Below are 22061 nucleotides of genomic sequence, written 5' to 3'. Positions count from 1 at the left end.
CAGACCAGGTAGATTCACAGTAAAACAAGCAGACGGGTATTCATGATTGATCTACTAAAAAATGACTTACATTCATGAGTTACAGTGTTCAAAAGAGACTATTTCATGAATGAGAACACATGAGGGAACTGAAGCCTTAGAAAAGACTGTGGCTTGGTTCAAGAATAAATGCTGTTCTGAAGAGGCCCAAAATTTTAAGTTTGTTTAGAATTTTACAAAATAATCTGATAACAGTTACCTATTCTCAAAATTTCAGTTATATATATATATGTATATATATAATCTCCAGGTTAAAGAATGGACCATGAAATTGGTGTTGAGTGTGAGGTAGTGGTGCTCTTGAGAAGGTGATGGTAGCTGTAAATTCTAGGTGAAGATCCCATGTCTGTTCTGTTTTTACAATTCTATTGAAAGGAAAAGTGGCCACAGTAACAGACTGCTTCCAAGTGTGCCTGTTCAGTCAATTTCAGCAGTTACAGTGTCCTCGTGTTCGGTTGCAGTGCTCGGTGGACTTGCCACTACATTCTCTGGTATGGCATATCTCTTGATCCTTTATTTCAGGCCCTCAGCATAAGATCTAGAACTGACACCACAAGGTCTTGCTTTCTATTCCTACTTTAAAAAAATCAAATACAAATCATAAAATGATGCCATGTTATTTGATGTAAGCTTCAATACTATTAGAAACTGTACTGACATGTAATCTCAAAATTAACATGCCTATCAAAGTATTATGAAATGGTAGACTTGATTGGGAGAATTCTTTAACATTAAAAAGTACATGGAGGGTTTGGTCTCATTATCTAGCTTTAGTAGTTGATTAGTTATAAAATAGAAAAGGGAAAGCAGACAGTCAAGTACTAAGTTGAAGTTCTGCCCATACTCTCAGTCAGAGGATACGTCTCAACACAAATGTGGCTTGAGTAAGATACCAAAGACAGTGAAAGGACAGCATAAGTTGAATAGGAAAAGAAGGGATACACAGTTATCCTTGAGTAAAGAAACATTTAGGAAAATATATTGCTGGGAAATAATAAGAGAAAAAAAGAAGAGGGTAAAGAGGAAAAGAAAGTACAAGCTGGTCTGTTGGGCAAAGTGTCCTTCTGGAAGAGTGTTGGCAAATGAACCTGGAAAAATACAAGATAGGTCAATTATGGAAGCCTTTGACTGGGCTTCCAAGTTTAGACCTGATGGGATGAACACTTAACAGACACTGTAAAAAGTTTTTGGAGAGAAAATGGCATATTAAAATCAAGCTTTTATAAAGATTTCCCTGAATTTATGAGACATATGTATTTTGATGAAGATAAGGCTGTAAAGAAGCCCATCTAATAGTCATGTGTAAGAATAGCCACATGGATAGGAAACAATCCAAATGCCCATCAGTAGGAAAAGGGGTAAATAAATTGTGGTATAGTCATATAATGGAGTATTACCTAGTATAAAAATACACTAAACTACCACTACCAACAACATCCTGAATAAACCCTGCAGACATTGTATTGTGAGACATAAATCACATAGGAGTACATATGATTTAGTTGATATGAAATTCAGGAAAAGACAGAACTGATTATGAGACGTCAAAATAGCAGTTTCTTCAGATAGGGGACGTGACTGGAAAAGAACAGGAGGGAGACTTCTGAATATAGGAAATATCTTATATCTTGATCAATAGTAAAAGTTTATTGAGCTGTATAATTAAGATCAGTACTTAAGTATATACTTTATATGTATTATAGTACATATGTTTTACTCAAAAATATTTGTAAACCCTTATTGTTTTTGTTTATCCATTTGAGCATGGATAAATGGAAGCTAGGATAGGAATAGAGGAAACAGTTAAAAGTCAATTGTCACATCCAGGCCAGAGAAGATGGTGATTTTTGTCAAGAGTGGATATAATGAAAATGGAGGGAAATTGGAAGATTTGATAAATAATTTACAGATAGAATCAATAGGACTTAGTAATGGTTTAGGTATGAAAGGGAAGGAAGGGAGATGATGAACTCAAGTTTCTATGAATACCTAGTGAAATCAGTAGAAAATAATGATGTTTGTGGTGTGGAAAGCAGGGCAAGGGTAAAAGGGTTCTCAGGTATATTAAATGAGGACCTGGATGGATGAGCTGAAAGAGACTGAGCAATAAATATATTTAGTTGAGAGGTGGGGCGAGGAGGGATTTAATCAATAATTCCATTTTGGACATGTTAAATGAGCGATGTCTCTAAGATGGCAAGTGAATGTGCAAATAATCATTTGGGTACGTGGGCCTGAATCTCATGATAGAGGGCTAGACTGCAGAAATACTAGCACATAGAAAGTATTTATAGGTGAAATTTCCAGAAAGAGGGAAAAGGTTCAGGATTGTCTCTTTAGAGACTTCAATATTTAGGAGTAAGGTAGAGAAAGAGGAAGAGGAGGATACAGAAAGAGTACCTAAAATGTACTAGCTAGATGACAGGAGGAAAACCAAGAATAAGTGCTGAAACAGAGGCCAAGAGAAGAGAGGATTTCCAAAGAACAGTCAAGAAGGTGTGTTAAATATTTCCAACAGTTCTTCTTTAGAAAGAACTAAAGAAAGCATGAAGAAAGTCATTGGCTACATCAGGAAGAAAAATTTAGCACTGTGCACTGTGATGGGAGTAGAAGCCAGATTAGAGTGTCAGGAAAAGTGAAGGGAAGTTAAGGCAACAGAGAGAGTGAAAACAGACAACTCTTCTAAAGAAACTTAACTGCAAAAGAGCCATAACTGGATTTGGCCATAACTGGAATAAGGAGTCAAGCAACAAATACTTTATTTTTTTTTTCTTTTTGGTCACAGATTCAGATTTAATATATACATTTTAATTGAAATAAATTTAGCATATAACATTATATAAATTTAAGGTATATAAAATATTGATGTGATATATTTATATCAATATATTGTAATTTGATTGCCAGTGTAGCAATAGTTAACACCTCTATCACTACACATAATTATAATTTCTTTTGGGGGGTTGGAATAATTAAGATCTAGTCTCCTGGCAAGTTGTATGACTATAATACAATATTGTTCACTATATTTGCTATACTGTGCATTAGATCTCCAGTTAAATTTGTAGTATTTGTCTGCTAGTTGCAAGTTTGTACCTTTAAACAACATCTCTCCGATTCCTCCATCCCTCTGCCCCTAGTAACCACCATTTTAATTTTTTTTTGGCACACAATGAGGCTTGTGGGATCTTAGTTCCCTGACTAGGGATTGAACCCAGGTCCTCGGTAGTGAGAGTGTGGAGTCCTAACCACTGGACTGCCAGGGAATTTGCCATTTTACTTTTTATTTTTTAATCAGTTTGGCTTTTTTAGATTCCACATACAAGTGATATCATACTATTAATACATCAAACTTAAAAACTTCTGCACAGCAGAGGAAACAATCAACAAAATGAAAAGACAGTATACAGAATGGGAGAAAAATGTTGCAAACCATATACCAGATAAGGGGTTAATATCCAAAATATATAAGGAATTCAATAACTTAATAACAACAACAACAAATCTTATCAAAACATGGGCAGAGGAACTAAGTGAATGTTTTTTCAAAGAAGACATTCATACAAGGTACATGAAAAGATGCTCAACATCACTAATCAGGGAAATGCTAATCAAAACTACAGTGAGATATCACTTTACACCTGTTAGAATGACTGTCATCAACAAGACAATACCATCAACAAGACGAAAAGACAACCCTCGGAATGGGAGAAAATGTTGCAAATGAAGCAACTGACAACCGATTATTCACCAAAGTGTACAAACAGCTCATGAAGCTCAATATCAAAAAAGCAAACAACCCAATCAAAAAATGGTCAGAAGGCCTAGATAGACATTTCTCCAAAGAAGACATACAGATGGCCAAGAGGCACATGAAAAGATGCTCAACATCACTGATTGTTAGAGAAATGCAAATCAAAACTACAATGAGATATCACCTCACACCAGTCAGAATGGCCATCATCAAAAAAATTTACAAACAATAGATGCTGGAGAGAGTGTGGAGAAATGTCAATTGATACAGCCACTATGGAGATTCCTTTAAAAACTAAAAATAGAACTACCATATGACCCAGCAATCCCACTACTGGTCATATACCCAGAGAAAACCATAATTCAAAAAGACACATGCACCCCAATGTTCATTGCAGCACTGTTTACAATAGCCAGGACATGGAAGCAACCTAAGTGTCCATCGACAGATGAATAGATAAAGAAGATATGGCACATATATACAATGGAATATTACTCAGCCATAAAAAGGAATAAAATTGGGTCATTTGTAGAGACATGGATGGACCTAGAGACTGTCATACACAGTGAAGTCAGAAAGAGAAAAACAAATATCATATATTAATGAGTATATGTGGAATCTGAAAAAACTGGCATAGATGACCTTACTTACAAAGCAGAAATAGAGACACAGACATAGAGAACAAATGTATGGATACCAAGGGGGAAAGGGTAGGAGGGTGGGATGAACTGGGAGATTGGGATTGACATATATACACTATTGATACTATGTATAAAATAGATAACTAATGAGAACCTACTGTATAGCACAGGGAACTCTACTCAGTGCTCTGTGGTGACCTAAAGGAGAATGAAATCCAAAACATGGGATATATGTATACATATAGCTGACTCACTTTGCTGTACAGTATAAACTAATGCAATATTGTAAAGCAACTATATTCCAATATTTTTTTTAAAAGACAATAGGTAAGTGTCAGTGAGGATGTAAACAAAAGGGAACCTTGTACACTGATGGTAGGAATTTGTTCATCCACTATGCAAAACAATATGGATGTTCCTCACAATATTAAAGGTAGATCTACCATATGATCCAGTAATTCCATTTCTGAGTATATACACAAAGGAAATGAAAACAGGATATTGAAGAGATATATGTACCCCATGTTTATTGCAACATTATTCACAATGGCCAAGATATGGAAAAGAACTAAGTACTCATCAGTGGATGAATGGATAAAGGAAAGGTGTGTGTACACATACACACACATGCGCGCGCGCGCACACACACACACACACACACACTGAAATATTATTCAGCCATGAGAAAAAAAAAGGAAATCCTTCCATTTTCTACAACATGGATAGACCTTGAGGACATTACGTGAAGTGAGATAAGTCAGATAGAGAAAGACAAATACTTTTGCCCTTCGTTTGTCTTCTGTATTATGTTTGTAGTCGTGAGACAGTAGAGCACATTTGAAGGTTGGTGGAAATTATTGATTCAAGAGGAAAAGATAACAAAGAGATGATAAGATTGGGTTGAATAAAATAAGAAATATAGCTTTTTATATTGGGATAGCATTTTCTAGCAAAAGGACCATAAAATAAGAAGACTAAGTAATGATTTTTCAGATTTTTTTTTACTATGCAAAAGACAAAGTATGTGGAAAGTAATGAATTCTGTCTAGTACTGGGGAATGGGGGATCACCCTCAGCATAAATTTTAATCTTTGACATAATTTATCAGGAAAGGATCATGGACTCGAACTTTAATTTTGCAAATTCTATTTAACTGTGTATTTACTTTGCAACAAAAAAATACTCTTTATACCTTGCATCTCAAACCAGTTCCTGGATTTAAAAGTGACCAAGAGAGAAAAATAATTAATCAAATACCTACTATTTCTATGATCTTGCAATTGCTAAAATTCACTATTTTACCCTTGATTGCTTTGTAATATTTCACTATTTAAAAAACTGAGAAATCTTTCAAGTGCTTTAGTTTAATGTATAGATGTGGAGATGTAATAATTACCTTCAAATAATTATCATACCCCAATTTTATCAGGAAAACATATATACTTTCCTTCTACTTCCTGTAGCTATTTTTGTTTTATTTTTTTTTCCACTTTTACACTAATTAGGCTTTTATCCTCTGATCTCAAACTGGCCTAAAATAGGGGTACCTTGAGGACCAAAGATTTTGAAATAATGGCAAATAGAGACAGTGTATGGGAAAATGTAAAAGCAACGAAAAGAAAACAACATTGCCACTGCCAAATACTCATCTGCTTATCTTTAAGATGAAAATGGTTAAAGAATGAAACCTGTTCTTTAATCTGTTATGTATAATTTGCTGAGATTGCAGTGAGCTTTAACTTTTCAGTGGGTGAATCCTTTTTCTGATTATCCTTTGGTAATGGATGGCCTCGTTTTTGTTTTTTGTTAATATTGTCCTCTTTTGATTTTATCCTCTATCATTTTACATAAGTAGCTACTAAGCCAATAGGAACTATCTGAGGGAATGGGAGAAAGTGTTCAATACATGTTCAGTATATGTTATTCATTGACATAGGAAGGCATTCTACTCAAAGCCTCCAATCGTTTTATTTGCCTCTCCTGATCTCCACAGTTTGGCAGTTACCCTGGAAATATACCAATCAAACGACATATTTATTTAAAGAAAGGGAAAGTCTGTGCTTTAGACCAATCTGAGTTGTCCTATGACGTTTTAATCACCTCATATTTTCCCCTTTGGTGAGGGAGGGATTCTCACCAAAGAGACTTAGGGATGCTTGATCCCATGGCATCCAACACTGGACAGATGAGACCAACAGCAAATTATCACTCACACTCACAGCCTAGGGGAAAAGGACACCACGTGCCCCACAGGGTCACATGGGGGTTGCATTCTGGAACAGAGGAAAGAACTAGAGTCTGTGGGAGGCAAACTTTATAGTATCAAGAGAGTGATGTGCACTAGTTCTCCTGGGAGAGTGTGATTGGCTTGTCTGAATAATTCCATAGGCTGGCTGAGTAAGGAAACCTCATTCTCAAATATAAGCAAAAACTATGGCTGTTAAGGAAGGGGATTGGATAGAGGATGTTATTCACAGCAGTAGAGTGGGGAGGGAAACTTGCAGTTAGATCACTTCGGGCCATATCAGTTTCACCAGATGTCAAGGCAGCACATAATATTTGACCTTAATTTTAGGCCTTACACTATACATGACAACGTGAAACCGCAAGTAAAGGCCAGGGGTATGATACGGAATCACATGTAGAAATAATGGAGAATCCAGCTGAGTGTGTATACAAACGCATTTGAAGGTGAATACTCACGTATTTATGGCTAACATCTTTTATTTAAAAAGTTGGACCAGGGCTTCCCTGATCACGCAGTGGTTGGGAGTCCGCCTGCCGATGCAGGGGGCAAGGGTTCGTGCCCCGGTCCGGGAAGATCCCACACGCCGCGGAGGGGCTGGGCCCGTGAGCCATGGCCGCTGAGCCTGCGCGGCCGCAGCCTGTGCTCCGCAACGGGAGAGGCCACAACAGTGAGAGGCCCGCGTACCGCAAAAAAAAAAAAAAAAAAAAAAAGAGTTGAACCAAATTCTTTTTTTTTTTTAAATAAATTTATTTATTTATTTTTGGCTGCGTTTGGTCTTCGTTGTTGCATGCAGGCTTTCTCTAATTGCGGTGAGCAGGGGCTACTCTTCATTGTGGTGCGCGGGCTTCTCATTGTGGTGGCTTCTCTTGTTGCGGAGCATGGGCTCTTGGCGCGCGGGCTTCAGTAGTTGTGGCACAAGGGCTCAGTAGCTGTGGCACGCAGGCTCTAGAGCGCAGGCTCAGTAGTTGTGGCACACGAGCTTAGTTGCTCTGCGGCATGTGGGACCTTCCCGGACCAGGGCTCGAACCCACGTCCCCTGCATTGGCAGGAGGATTCTTAACCACTGTGCCACCAGGGAAGTCCCTGAACCAAATTCTAACATCCAAAATTATTAACTTTATGCTTTTTTCCAGCATAATAGATGGCATCCGTATAGTTGCACAAAGCTTTCCCAAAGAAGATAAACTGCCTGAAACTCCAACTGAATCTATTTTTATTTTCACTTGGTTGTTTTAGATGTGCTGTGGTGAGAGTTTATTTTTGTGGCTATAATTGATTTTATGATGAAATTTCTGCTCTTTTGTTAAAATAATAAATTATTTCTTTAGGACAGTTGATAAGATTTCATTGGCCAAATAAATGAAATTAATTTACAGTCCAACTACATTTCCTTTCCGATACATTGAATGACCAGGTCTTTCTAGGTAGCCTTCACATCAGCCCAGCAATGTAGCTCTAAAATCACTTGGTTAGTAATTAGGTGTTTATCAGATTCTTGCTGAAAAGGCATGAGGTAGTTATCTGACACAATTATCTTTGAAAATTGAATCCTCCATTTCTGGTCCTGCTGAGGACATTCAAAGGAACACAGAGTAATTTAAAGCTAAATGCCTTTCAAAAACCCTTACCTTCTAGAATGCATGCAACACAATCGCCAGCCACAGAATTTTTCCTCCATCTTTTATTCACAGCCTTTTGTGTGCGAATCTTTTTGTTGTGTATTTGTGCATGTTGACATATTAAAATGACTTTTGGCCTGCTCTTCTGTTACTTCATTAATGTCTATTTTAAGGTAGCATTACTGGTATTCTGAAATTTAATGCTTACTCCTTCTGTCCCCTCTCTGCTGCTATATCTTCATAAACTAACCCAACAAAAGTGAAGGCAATTGCTAAGATTGACTGGGCTATATGTGCATTTGGGATAATAATATTTCTAGAGTGATTTGCTCTTAAGTAATCTAAAATTTTGCAGCTCATTTAACTATTAATGTGCAATGCACTCACAGTTTGGAAATTAATATTGAGCTTTAATATGGATAGCTGTAAAAAACATAATTATTTAGGCACTAAAACATCAAACCCGAAGTAGTAGATTTTAATTTAAATGTCACATCCATTTAAAAATGATGCTGTGACTCATCTCCCAATAGAATTGAACCAATTTTAGGTTTCCATTCACATTCAAGGCAGTGTGTTTAAAATCAATTTGCTTAGAAAATAAAGGCATGTAACATTGAAAACTGAGGGCATTTTGCTCTGGTTAATATTGGTAAGTAATTTTGCTTTCTGTAAGCATCCTCTGTCTTAATCACCATGATTTCTTGCCAAACATAATGGCCATTTTCATAGACATGGACTTCATGAATATTATAGTTTTCATGTGTGTATTTCTGTCTTCTCTACAAGTACATTAGTTCAGATGACTATCATTGTGTTCATATCATTGTGTTCATTCACCCATCATTAATTCAACAAATATTTAGTGTTTGCTACATGGCAGTCATGGTGCTGGATTGCAGAATATTGCAGTAGTGACCTATGCGGCCTCATGGGTGGTATCCAGACTTTCCCACTTCATGGCCATGATTCACAGAGTTTTTGGCCTAGAAACCACATTTGTTCAATTCATTCTTCTGATTACACATCTTTTTTTTGCACACAAAGCCCTTTACATTTCAGCCTAATTCTATTTTTCCAGCATCCTGTCCAATCACAGCCTCACACATATAGGTCATCTGAAATCCCATTTAAATAAAATAATTTATTTTTCTTTAAACAGTCTCTTTGCTTCATACTTTTGCACAGTTGGTACTTTTGCTTAGAATTACATTCTTCTCCAGTCCTAAACTCATTTGGTTTGATCAACAACTATTATTCCTTCGAGATCCATCTGAAATGTTTACTTCTGTGATGAACATTTTCCAATTTACCAGAAGCCTGGTTGCCTTGTTCTCTCTTTGATCTCGTAGAACAAAATTTAAACTCTGTTATGGAAATTATCATGCTGTATTTAGTTTATGTGGGTCTGCTTCCCCCTGCCATAATATAAACTCTTCCGGGGCAGGGACTGTGTCCTATTAATTTTTGAATGTTAAGATGCCACATAATAGGTTCTTGGAGAAATAGTGTTAAAAGGATGAACTATAGGCTCATGAATAAGGTCATTTTAATATACTTTTGGGTATATTCTTGTTTTGTATTGGTTTTAGAGAAAGTAATCAATAGTGACATCGTATTCCGTTAAATATACTTTTTTTAACCTCATCAGATATTTTAACTTGCAGTGTAGCTAGCTTTAATTGAAGTCTTGGTCTCTAAAGTGAAAAATAAAGTCACCAGACATGTTCAGAGGATAACTACCTCACTTGTACAATTGGTTTGTTGTTCATTCCAGGAATGGCCAGCAGAACATCCTTGCTAAATCAACCGTTCACTTCTCTCATTTTTGTGCGCTCTCATCCTCTGCCCTCTCTACCACCTACATTTCTCACTCTCAACGTAGGTGTCAAGCCTGACCTGCTTAATATGTAACTTTCCTTTGACCAAACCAATGCCCGGACAGTTTCTTCTGTTTTTGTTATCAGTGCACAGATAAATATAAGTTATCAAAGGCAAAACTTATTTTAGAATAGTGAATCTATTGATGTTTATTTCTGTGCTACATTACTTGAAAGATGATATTTTCCAGAAACATAGGTCTGCAACTGGATTCACTTTCAGCTAGGATGACCAAATATCATCTGTCCCACTAATTTTCAACAGAATGATGAAATGAAAAATATGATTGAAGGTCAAGTGGGCATAGAATTCATCTGACTGATTCAGTGTGAGCACACCATTTTGAAAATTGCTTTTGTTTGAAAATTGCTTTCTTTTTGTCTTTGTGTACGTGAGTATACTTTTAAGGAACCATCTTTGTGAATTTGAACATTCATTTTGAAAATTTCCTGATGTAGACAGCCTTTGTTTTAGCTGCAAAATAAGAAAAAGAAAAAAAAAAAACTTGTAGAATCTTCTTCATATCAAATCTTTACATTCTACATCTTTACATGTAGAATTTCTTTGCATTAAATCATCTTTTAAATTTTTTATTCATAATACAATTCCACAAGTATATTAATACAATCTTTTTTAACAAGTTAGAAAACTAGGTTGCCTGAGGCACCCCTATAATTAAAGTGAAAAGAAGATAAAATCTTCATTTTGCTATCTTTACCTTTGACTTTGTGTTAGAAATACTAATGAACTTCACTATGTTTAGGGTGAAAAATTGATCTGAACCTTTCTGCATTTACTGCTGTGCTTTTTTCCCCCTCTCCCCCTAAGGATTTGTGCGGTTTAATTGGCCATCAATTCTTTAATGATTATGGTAGCTACAGTAGAGAAACTGGTGTTTATCTTCATCATGCCCTGTGGACAGCACATTATGTTTATTTTTATACATAACTGCATTTCCATCATTTTAATAACATAGTCTAGCCAGTGGATGACAACCATCTTAGTGTCATTATTGATTTTAATCTTGAAATGCATATGTGAATTCTTGGAATGCACTACATTAAAATATATCTAATCCAAAAGTCATGCCACCGTGGCTTTTAACCACTGATGAAGTATCAGCTTCAACGGGCTGAAAGGAGACCAAACACTAAGTAGAACTTTTAGTGACCATTAATTGGGCTGTCTTCAGGCTGCTCAGAGTACTTTCTTTGAAGGTGTCAGTTAGTATTTTGAATATTCTATGTGCAGTGTTTTAAGAACCATCTGATGCTTCTGATTCTCATTTTGTAGCAATAAAATAATTATTTGTCCTTTCTTTGTGATGATTCTCCTAAAATTATAGCATAGTAACATCTTTAGGTCACAAAATGGATTGGTGAGGTGATGATGTTCATTTTTACTGCTCGTTGGTATCATTTCTTTTAATGTTTTCCTTTTAAGAAATATTAATAATCCATTCTATTGCTATGTCTTTAAACATTCTAATCAGTGAAATGTACAAAACCAGAAGTTCAAAGTTTTGGAAGTCTTTAGAAGTATAGCAGATCCGTTACATTTACATTTAGTTCTATATGGCAAAGTGCTTCTTGTATTAGTCTGTTCAGGGTGCTACAACAAAATGCCTTAGACTAGGTGGCCTGTAAACAACAGAAATTTATTTCTTACAGACCTGAGGCTGGGAAGTTCAAGATCAGGGCAGATTTGGTGTATGGTGAAGGCCCACTTCCTGGTTCATAGAGGGCCATTTTCTCTTCTCACTGTGACTCTGGGGTCTCTTTTTTTTTTTTTTGTGGTACGCGGGCCTCTCACTGTTGTGGCCTCTCCCATTGCGGAGCACAGGCTCCGGATGCGGAGGCTCAGCGGACATGGCTCACAGGCCCAGCCGCTCCCTGGCATGTGGGATCTTCCTGGACCGGGGCACGAACCCGTGTCCCCTGCATCGGCAGGCGGACTCTCAACCACTGTGCCACCAGGGAGGCCCCTTGGGATCTCTTTTATAAGGATGCTAATCTCATGCATGAGGACTCCACCCTCATGACCTAATCACCTCCCAAAGGACCCATATCCTAATAGCATCACACTGGGGATTCGGTTTCAACATAAAAATTTTAAGCAGATACAAAGAGTCTATGGAAGTTTCTCTGAATTTGATATAGGCTGAAGAGTAAGAATTCTAAAAAAAAGTATGTCTCAGATAACTTTTTTATTTTCTCTCTGACTATTAATTATGGTAATATATCTGTCTACCTGGGACACATAGAAGGACTATGTTAAGTGAACTAATTAAATAAAAAATTAGTTTATTTGAGTCTTCATCCTGACTTGATAAGCTATTTTAGTACATTTTGGACATAGAATAAAGGTCTCATTCTTTATATACAACCTGAGGTTTGTCATCATGCCCAGAGTTTCTTCACAGTATGTTTAAAATGTTGTGTTTCCTGGAAATCTGATAAGAATTAATCTTTTGTGAAATGAATGAAGTCTTAATTGGATATAGGGTCCATGATCCATTCAGATAAAACTGTAATGTAGCTATGCATACATATCCAGGATCTTCAAGAAATTAGGTGACAAACCACTGAGAACCTTGCTAATTTTCTTATTTCTGCTTCTCCTGATTAGCTCTCTACCCAATTTTCCAGGGTTGTCTTAATCTTGTCTTCACTTCTGTACTTTTTTTTAATGTATTTTATTCTCAGTATTGATTTCAAACTTACTTTCCAGAGTCTTTTGTTCTTAGTTTCTTTCCTCTTGTTTTCCTCTACAAATACCTATGTATATAAACGAAGTCAGAAAGTTAATAGTGACAATAAGTTAATAAGTCTAGGATATTAATATTTGGGGTTTAGGATAATTTAAACATCTGACTAAATATATAGTATTTGACTCCTTCTATGAGAGAAGGGTTCTCTAAGTATATGAGAAGCTAAATGTATCATAAATTAATTATAATATATACATAGGTGCTCTAAATCTGTGATTTAAGTACTTGGCTTTTATATGCACTATGCTATTTTCAAATAATACATTCTTTCTAGGAGATGTGAAAACTTAAGAATTTGGTAGAAATTTTTCCAGTTTGCCTTGTCTATTTGAAAACATTAAGCCTACATTTTTAGAAGGTATTATACACCTCTGACTTCTTATTATTTCAAATTAAATGCATCCCAACTAAACAGAGTAATAATAAACTCTTAGTAGAGTTAACTATAGATTTATATACATATTATTATTCTAGAGAACTCCAGAGTAAGAGTAGATTAGCCAGTCATTTACAAAGATAACACACACAAAGGCACAAACACACACACATTTCTTATTAAGCTTTTTATTTTCTAGGTTGACATTTTGGGAATGGCACTATACATTTATGTTTATTTCTTTTCTTTTTTTCTTTTTAAGCTCCAGTGTTCTGTGCATCATCAAATTCCATTGCCTTTCCTTTGCAATGTCTTAATATTTATTCCATCTTTTTATCCACTTAGTAGACTTTTATGTAAGATCCTATTAACCATACATACCAGAACATACTAATAATTTTCTACATGGTTTCTTTTGTCTTGATTCACTTTCATTTCCAAGTTATATATTTGTTACCAAGCTTTATCTTCCCTTATGCCATCACACTGTGGATAAAGAAAAGCCTTGAATTAGTCTTGCATTCAAGACTTTGCAATTCTTTGACATTTTGATTTTGTAATAAGAAAAATAGTAGATTTGATTCCAGTTCACTTATTTTCTAATACATGTATTCATACGGACCAGTCTCATAAAGATCTGAACTTATATTCTCATGTGAAGGTAATATTTAATGACTTATTTTCCTAATATTAAATCTGATGGGCTAGTAAAAAAGTAAACCTTGAAGTACTGCATATATATTATGTATTATTTAATTTTACCTTTTTATACAAACCTTCCATTCTTGCCGTACTTATCTACACCTTGAGTGTGTCCTCTCACTGAATACATTTTACCAGTTTCAGCAGTTGTGTAACTTCAACAAACTCTTTAAAGGCTAGACCAGCCCTATCCCCAGACCACCTTCAGACTACTTCCTCCATGGCCAACTTAATCATTTTTATCTTTGTCACTAGTATATAATAAATTATCTTTGGCTCTTACATTAAGAAAGTAGATTTGTTTCACACCTATTTGAATCTCCACTGCCTCCATATATTAACTATTCAAGAGTGTTTATTGATTATTTGTTTAATTATAATTCTTTTGCAAAACCTAATTTTGGATTTTTAATTTATTTTAAGTTCCAGGATTTTCCAAAGACTGATTTAAATAGAGACCTTCAATTTCTGATGATTGGTTTTCCTTTATGAGCTTTAGGTGGATAGTCCTACAGGGTAGACCAAGCTTCAGTCTATCCAATTTGTAAAGGCGGAGAATATCTCTTTACTCCACATGTAGATTGCTGACTGATTCATCTGTTACATGCAATAACCAAAATGAGGCTGGCCATTTCAGGGCATTGATCTTACAAAGACAAATGGTTTTTAGAAACAGTTATTATTTGCCACGGTTGTTTCTTTTATCCAAGACTAGGGCAGAAATAATCAACAGTTGTTGATCTTGTTGTGTTATTGAAAATTTCCAACTTTTTCCTAACTTTTGACCCGCTGAATGATCAGCAGTTAAAAATTAAGCTGAAGGGCTTCCCTGGTGGCGCAGTGGTTGAGAGTCCGCCTGCTGATGCAGGGGACATGGGTTCGTGCCCTTGTCTGGGAAGATTCCACATGCCGCGGAGCGGCTGGGCCCGTGGGCCATGGCCGCTGAGCCTGCACGTCTGGAGCCTGTGCTCCACAACGGGAGAGGCCACAACAGTGAGAGGCCCGCGTACCACAAAAAAAAAAAAAAAAAAAATTAAGCTGAATAAAATGAAAAGACTGAGAAGACAAGACTCCAAAAATATTTTGGTTCTCTAAAGCAAGAGAGTACTGTAACTTAGATAATAAGTTATGGTTAATAACGAGGAAAGCCTCAGTAAATACAGTTTCTGTCCTTCCAAATATGAAAAAAAGAAGAAGAAGGAAGAGGAGGAAGGGGAATAGGGGGAGAGGTAAATGAAGGGGGAGCTACCTATGATGAAGAGTTTCAGAAGAAGCTGAAAAATAGTCATCATGATGCACTGATAAGCTTAGCAAATATTTATATTATCTTAAGTAATCCAAAATGTGTGCCTAAAGAAATGTTTTTATTTTGTTGATCCATGCATTTACCAAAATTAATTTCATGTGGGACATTTTTACTTTGTAAGAAATTTCATTAGTAATCAGTGGAACATGATTATCCCAAAATATATTTTCAAAAATTCTCTTTGAGCAATCATCCTCTTAAAAACAGAGGATAGACCAGCCTATTATTTGAAAATCTGCATTAGCAACATGCACATATACACAGCATATGCATATAACATATTATCTTTCAACACCAAGGCCCCTGTAGAAAGCATCTGCATCTTGATTGGAGTGGAAGTCATATGGGTCTCTATGTGTGACAAATCTGAACCTTACACTTTAAATTGGTTCGTTTTATCATATATAAATTTCATCTTAATAAAGTTCATGAAAATAAATCAAGACCGCTAACATCTTGCAAGTTAAACCTAACACAGACACTGTTAAAATGTAAAGCAAAACAAAACAAAATAAAATGTAAAGCAACATGTAAATACAAATCTAAGATTGGGTCCATCATCACTGGGGAACCTCATTGGATTCTATTTGAAGTTGGGGGTCATTATGATATTAACATTTATAGATATCAAATGATGGAACAGACAGTCTTATAACACTCCATGCATATTAGCTCAACCGGTGTTGTGACTATTACTATTACTTTACATTTTATATTTGAGAAAGATGAAACTATGAGAGATTAAATTGTTTGTTCAGCATCAAACAACATCTGAGTTGTGGAGCTGAGATTCACACCTGAATAGTTTGGTTGTACCATCTATGCTTCTAAAACACTACACTATATTACTACTATATACTTATCATTCCCAAGTAAATTACATTTCAGAGAATTTATATTGCACTAAATAATTCTGTAATGTCTAGTTAGCTTAATATTTCACAATAGAAAGGGATATTGTAGCTTGTTTTTCTCTTTTCTCATATCATGTTAGTTTTCTTAATTCAAAACTGTATAGATATTCATTTTTAATACTTTGACAGTAGGCAGTACTGTGTATATATACACATCTATGGGGAAAAGTGTTCTTATAAGGGGTTGTGGTTGTGGTTGTTGAGTTCACTATTTCGTAATACTCAGAATCTAAGCACAGTTGCATCACATTCTTCACTAACATCAATTGTCCTGTTGTTAATATGTCAGAAAGTGTGATTTTAAACAAAGGGTCATTGTAATTGCTATTAAGCTTATTTTTTATCTTGGGTTACTTTCCTTTTCAGAGAGGACTCGAAGATCAAAACTTCAATGTATTGTGATGTGCGTACACAGCAAATAATGCAATTGCCACTTTTGATTTGTGGATCCTAACTCAAAATCACTAACTATTTTGTAAAGTCACAAAATTGTCCTTAGATAATAAAAATTTGTTTGATGAATATTCATACTAAAACATTATAGAAGTTTGAAATACATATCTGCCTGTTAACATAACTTGTAGCAGTTCAACCAACTATAATAAATGTTTATACTTTCAGTTTTACTTTCTTATGATCTTATGATTATTGCATTGATTTAAAAGAAGAATGTACATGTCTGATAAGGACCTTTATTTTATCAAGACTGACTGCTACTAACAGACTATATATAATTGTTAATGCAATTGTTGGACTATAATTAACCCCAGATATGAAAACCTCAGTTTCAATAAATAGACTTTAAAATGTCATTTAACTAATAAAATCATTCTAGATCTTCAAATAATAACCAAATTATAAACAGCCTCTAGATTCATACATGATTTTATTTATATCAAAAGCTGAGGCAAAACTGCTTATGCACATTTAAGGAATCAGAGGTCTAGGGTCTATTCCAAAACAGGGACTCTAGTTAGTGTCTAGTGCACACAATAATCAAACAGACTGAGGAGGAATGTGAGAAATCCCTAGGCAAGCAGGATCCAAGAAGACAGGGTAGCTATTATATCAAAACCCCGTCAAGCAGAAATTACTAGAATGCAGTAGTTACACATTATCTCTGGAAGAGCTAATCATGGGCACATCACTGCAAAATGTGACTCTAAGCCAGAACATTCAATGGATAACCCTGAAAAAGAGCCTCTAGACAAACTAACAGCTGCACAGTGTGGATTGAAGAGTAGAACTGTCCATCTAGGCTTGTGCTTTTCTGTAGAAATATAATCTACTTTTTATTCTCATTTGACACTTAAGACAGAAAATGTATGAAAGATAATGTGGGTATATAATGTCATTTATGAGTGTCATTCATACTAGGATAAAGAAAGTTGCAGAGTAAATCAACTATACTCCAATAAAAATTAATTAAAAAAAAGAAAATTAGAGGGTCATTAGCCCCAAACAAGGAAGACAGACCACAAATTTGAACCCATTGTAACCAGGAATATTTCTTTGGAGGCAAAGTTCTAGCCTAGACAGGAGTCGCTTGCAGAATTCTTAAGAGGGAAGAAATAATCCTCGTATATCTTCAGTGAGGCCAGATGATTATAGCTGTCTGGCCGGAGGATTAGGCAGCTCTGCTAAAGGAAAAGTTGGCAATTAACTCTGCAGTGATAAGTAATAAAGTAAGGACAGTTCAGCTCAAGTAGACAGATTGACAATAGCTTGGTGCAGATAAACCGGCAGAATGAAGTCAGTCATCCTTTTTTCAAGTTGGAACTCTGAGAGCCACAAAAATGAGTGATAGAATTTTATTTTTCTTTGGGGCTGAATTACATTGTATATTGTGCTAGATTTATGTGTGTGTGTTTGGGTAGATGAATAAATGTCCTTCCACTTCCTATCTCCCAGATCTAATCAATTGCCAAGTTTTGCAAAGTATATTTGTTTGGTGTCACTTATGTGCCTCCCTACCCCCTACCCTCCCTACGAGACATTTGTTCCATTTCCTCTGCCAGTGTCCTTTGTAAGCATTCATTATACTTTTCTGCACTATTATTATGGTCTCTGTGCTAATTTTCCTCAGAATGACTTTATCCTTCACATTCTCATCAGAGTTATCTTCTAAATAATAGTTGATCCTCCATATCTGTGGGCTTCGTCTCTGGGTTCAACTAAGGATCAAAAATATTAGAAAAAAAAGTCCAGAATGTTCCAAAAAGCAAAAGTTGAATTTGATGTGTACTGGCAACTATTTACAAAGAATTTATATTGTATTTAAACTATTTACATAGCATTTATACTATATCAGATATTATAAGTAATCTAGAGATGATTTAAAGTATAGGAGAGCATGCGTGTTGGTTACATGCAAATACCATGCCATTTTATATAAGGGACTTGAGCATCTGCAGATTTTGGTGTCCGTGGGATGTCCTGGATCTAATCCTCTGTGGATACATAAGGACAAGTGTAATTTAGATCATATTATCATCTGTCATTAAACTCTACACTGACTCCTCGTTACCTGTCTTTATCTTCTCAGTTTTCGATCATATTATATCCTGGCAAACTATCACCCAGGCAGACAGCTCCCCTTAAAGTTTCCTGAATATACCAATATACTATTAGGGGAAAAATATACACACACATATTATGTATACATATTATATAAAATTTGATACTTGGTTATTATGTTTTCTAATTCTGAAGAGCATTTTCTACAGGCGGCATGCACAGTACCCTGCTTTTGTCCCTGTGTTTGCTTGGGGCTCTTCAAAAGTGGCAGTATCTAACAGCTGTTTATGTCTTGTATAGAGAGTGTCATATGTATTTAAGTCGTGTATTTTTATAAAGTAAAGGCAAATGCCAAAAAAAAAAAAAAAAAAGTGGCAGTATCTTTTGTCCAGAATTTGCCCCAACTGCTCATGCACACAGTTATTTTTAGTCTCATAGTTTCTTTGTATTTTCTTTGTGTAGGTGCAAACATTGCAACACTGTAGCAAAGGGTCCCAGGTCCCAGCCTGTCTCAAATCCTCCCAGGCAAAACTGATCAGTCATCTACTTGAATACCTGTAGTTTTATTCTGCCATTGTTAGAGTCATCATCTCGTCAAAGGCCTTGTTGACTGAAGACTCTGTTGCCTACAAGGCACTTTCTTGTGTTTCTTGGGCCCTTTGTGATTGATACACAGTGCCTCTCAGAAGAGAACAGCTACAAAAGTTGTTTGGGTTTTTTTGTTTTGAATCTGTTTATAAAGAGATGTAACTAAAATGGCCTCAAATTTCTTATGTACGTGAATGAAGAAAGAATTTAGTTTTTATTTTTTTCTGCTGTGTCCCCAAAGTAGCATAGTGACTGGCTCCGTATGAACAGTCTGTAAATATTTATTTAGTAAATGAATAACCATCAGGTTTTCTAGACCTGATGAGAGCATTCTAACTCAATTGGTGGGAAATCAGAAACCGTCATCCCCTAAAGGATAGAGAAAACCAAGGAATCATTTGCTATTTATATCTCATTGAAAGGAATTTTCAAAATTAATAAATACTACATTTGTTCAAAATGTATATCCTAAAATATACTTGTGTTAAGTTATATTCATTTTAACTATTTTATCATTTTGAAAAATGATATTTTAAATGCATTTATACTGTGATTTTTCACAAAATATTTTTAATATTGTCTTTATCTCGACATTAAAAAAATTCTGTTGATTTTTTTCTCGCAGATAAAACATATCTGTACCACTGGCTGGGTGTAATGCAAGGAAGGGACAAAGATGAAATGGAAACATGCTCCTTTTTTGGTCATAATATCACTCCTCAGCTTGTCAAAAAGCCACCTGTTCCTGGCACAGCTTATTCCAGGTAAGTGCCATGCATTTGTTTCATCAAACCTTGATCCGTATTCGTTCTTTGCTTTAAATGCATTTTTTATTGTGTGTGTTGTAAATTGAATTTGTTCATTTTCTTTAGACCTTGTAAGTCTTTGTGAATGGTTTCTTAAGTATGTGTGCTGATAAATTTCAGAGATTAAATATTATTCTTGAATACAGAGCATTTTATTAATTCCCTAGAGAAACTAAGAAAATTCAGAAAAATTCACTATTACTGAAACATGTAAGAAGTTACTATATTAAGTGCAAGAATAATTGTAATAGGAAAAAATGGGTAACAAAAAGAAGAGCAAAGTCATAATGCATGTTAGTACCATGGAAAAGGAACTTCAAAAAAAGTAAAATATTTAAAACTGAAATTCCTTTGGAGTAGTGACGTGCTAATTCACAGGCTGAACAAGGTCAGAATAAAAATGCAACATGCTGCTCTGTTGCTGCCGTGGTTACTGTTGTTTTTGGTGATGTTAGAAATCTGGTTCCTTGACGTCATAATTTCATTAATGGTGCTGTACAAAGCTTTACTTAAAGTCTTTTATAGGAAATTGACTAAATCAATGTTTAGTTAATGTTATGGTAGAGGAAAATAGAAAAAATATGTTGATACATATACAAAGCTTTACTTAAAGTCTTTTATAGGAAATTGACTAAATCAATGTTTAGTTAATGTTATGGTAGAGGAAAATAGAAAAAATATGTTGATACACTAATCACAATGTAATTTCAACTCTCCTCTTAGTTAAAACTATGGGAAAATTGTAGTTAACTTTAATATATTTAATATATCGTCATAATTTAGCCGAGTTATTCATAAAAGAATGGTATTTGGTGTTTTGTTAAACCAAAATGTGAAGCTTGATTTTTATTTATTTTATTGTTGTATTTATTTTAATATTCAGCAACTATTTGTAACTTATGTGTATCCACACACAAATCAGGATTTTCAAATAATCTTGGGGCTTGAATTTTTTCCTCTGTTGGGTTGACATTTTATTTAGAAGATAAGGGAGTTGTGAATAAAAAGTATGTTTAGATCTGTTAAAAACATTTCCATAGGGTGGTAGTATATAGAAAATTTAAAATCTGTTGTAACAGAGTTAATTTAGCTGCTTTGTACTATATTAGGTTAACACTCTGAAATTACGACAAGTTTTTAATTTTAACCTGTTCCTACATTCTATTCTCTTACCACTACTCTGTTGACTATTTATTCAAATGAATGAATGAACCCAATATCAAAAAATGACAATATGAAAAAATGTTAAGCATTTTTGATTATATGAAAAATGCAAATATAAGTACAAAGTAGTTCATTGTCTTTCAGATCATCAGGATAAAGAGGTTATATGAAAGTGTTTTGGAAACTGTGACTACAGTTTTAGATATAGATATAGTTTTGGAGGTTTAGGTGTAATTGTCCTTAAACTGCCTTGCCAGCTCATAACTGCTCCAGGTCAACAAATTCAGTCCATGATCTAGTTCTTGAAAAGGTAATCAAATCTCAAAATGGTCAAGTGTGGTTTGAATCATCTTTACTTATCTAGATATATGGAAGAAGGAATGTGTGCATACAGTGTGTGGTAGGGATGTAAGGTTTATCTGTGGAATACAAAGTTACCTTTTCATTCAAGAAGATACTGTATAATTTCAGAGAAGACATATCAACTTGAACATTTGGTTCCAAAATTTGTCAAAACTGCAATTTCTCTCTGACATGCAAGCATTTTAAGACTAAAGAGAACTTAAAATACATGAATTTATTGCTTAATGCAGTATGTAGATTAGGTACATAGGTGATCAATTGGTTAGCAGTTAGCAAAAATATGTCATACGGATTAGTAACTTGGGGCCCGTTTTGAGGCAACACCTTGAAAAGAAATAAGGGTACCCAAAAATGGGATTTATAAAGCTAAATG

The 22061-nt window shown here is 35.0% G+C and overlaps 1 protein-coding gene across 2 annotated transcripts in view; it reads left to right on the top strand.

Annotated features, from left to right (window-relative positions):
• Positions 1 to 22061, top strand: part of ROBO1 (roundabout guidance receptor 1) — a 1111527-nt gene that overhangs the window by 148743 nt on the left and 940723 nt on the right. For both annotated transcript variants that reach the window (XM_060297918.1, XM_060297919.1), the window contains one exon: positions 19981 to 20119. In XM_060297918.1, the coding sequence (XP_060153901.1) occupies positions 20032 to 20119 (88 nt within the window). In that variant the 5' untranslated portion in view covers positions 19981 to 20031. The remainder of the gene's footprint in view (positions 1 to 19980; positions 20120 to 22061) is intronic.

This window comes from Globicephala melas, chromosome 4, assembly GCF_963455315.2.
Source record: "Globicephala melas chromosome 4, mGloMel1.2, whole genome shotgun sequence".
Lineage (NCBI taxonomy): Eukaryota > Metazoa > Chordata > Mammalia > Artiodactyla > Delphinidae > Globicephala > Globicephala melas.
This window is presented reverse-complemented; position numbering and strand designations above follow the sequence as displayed.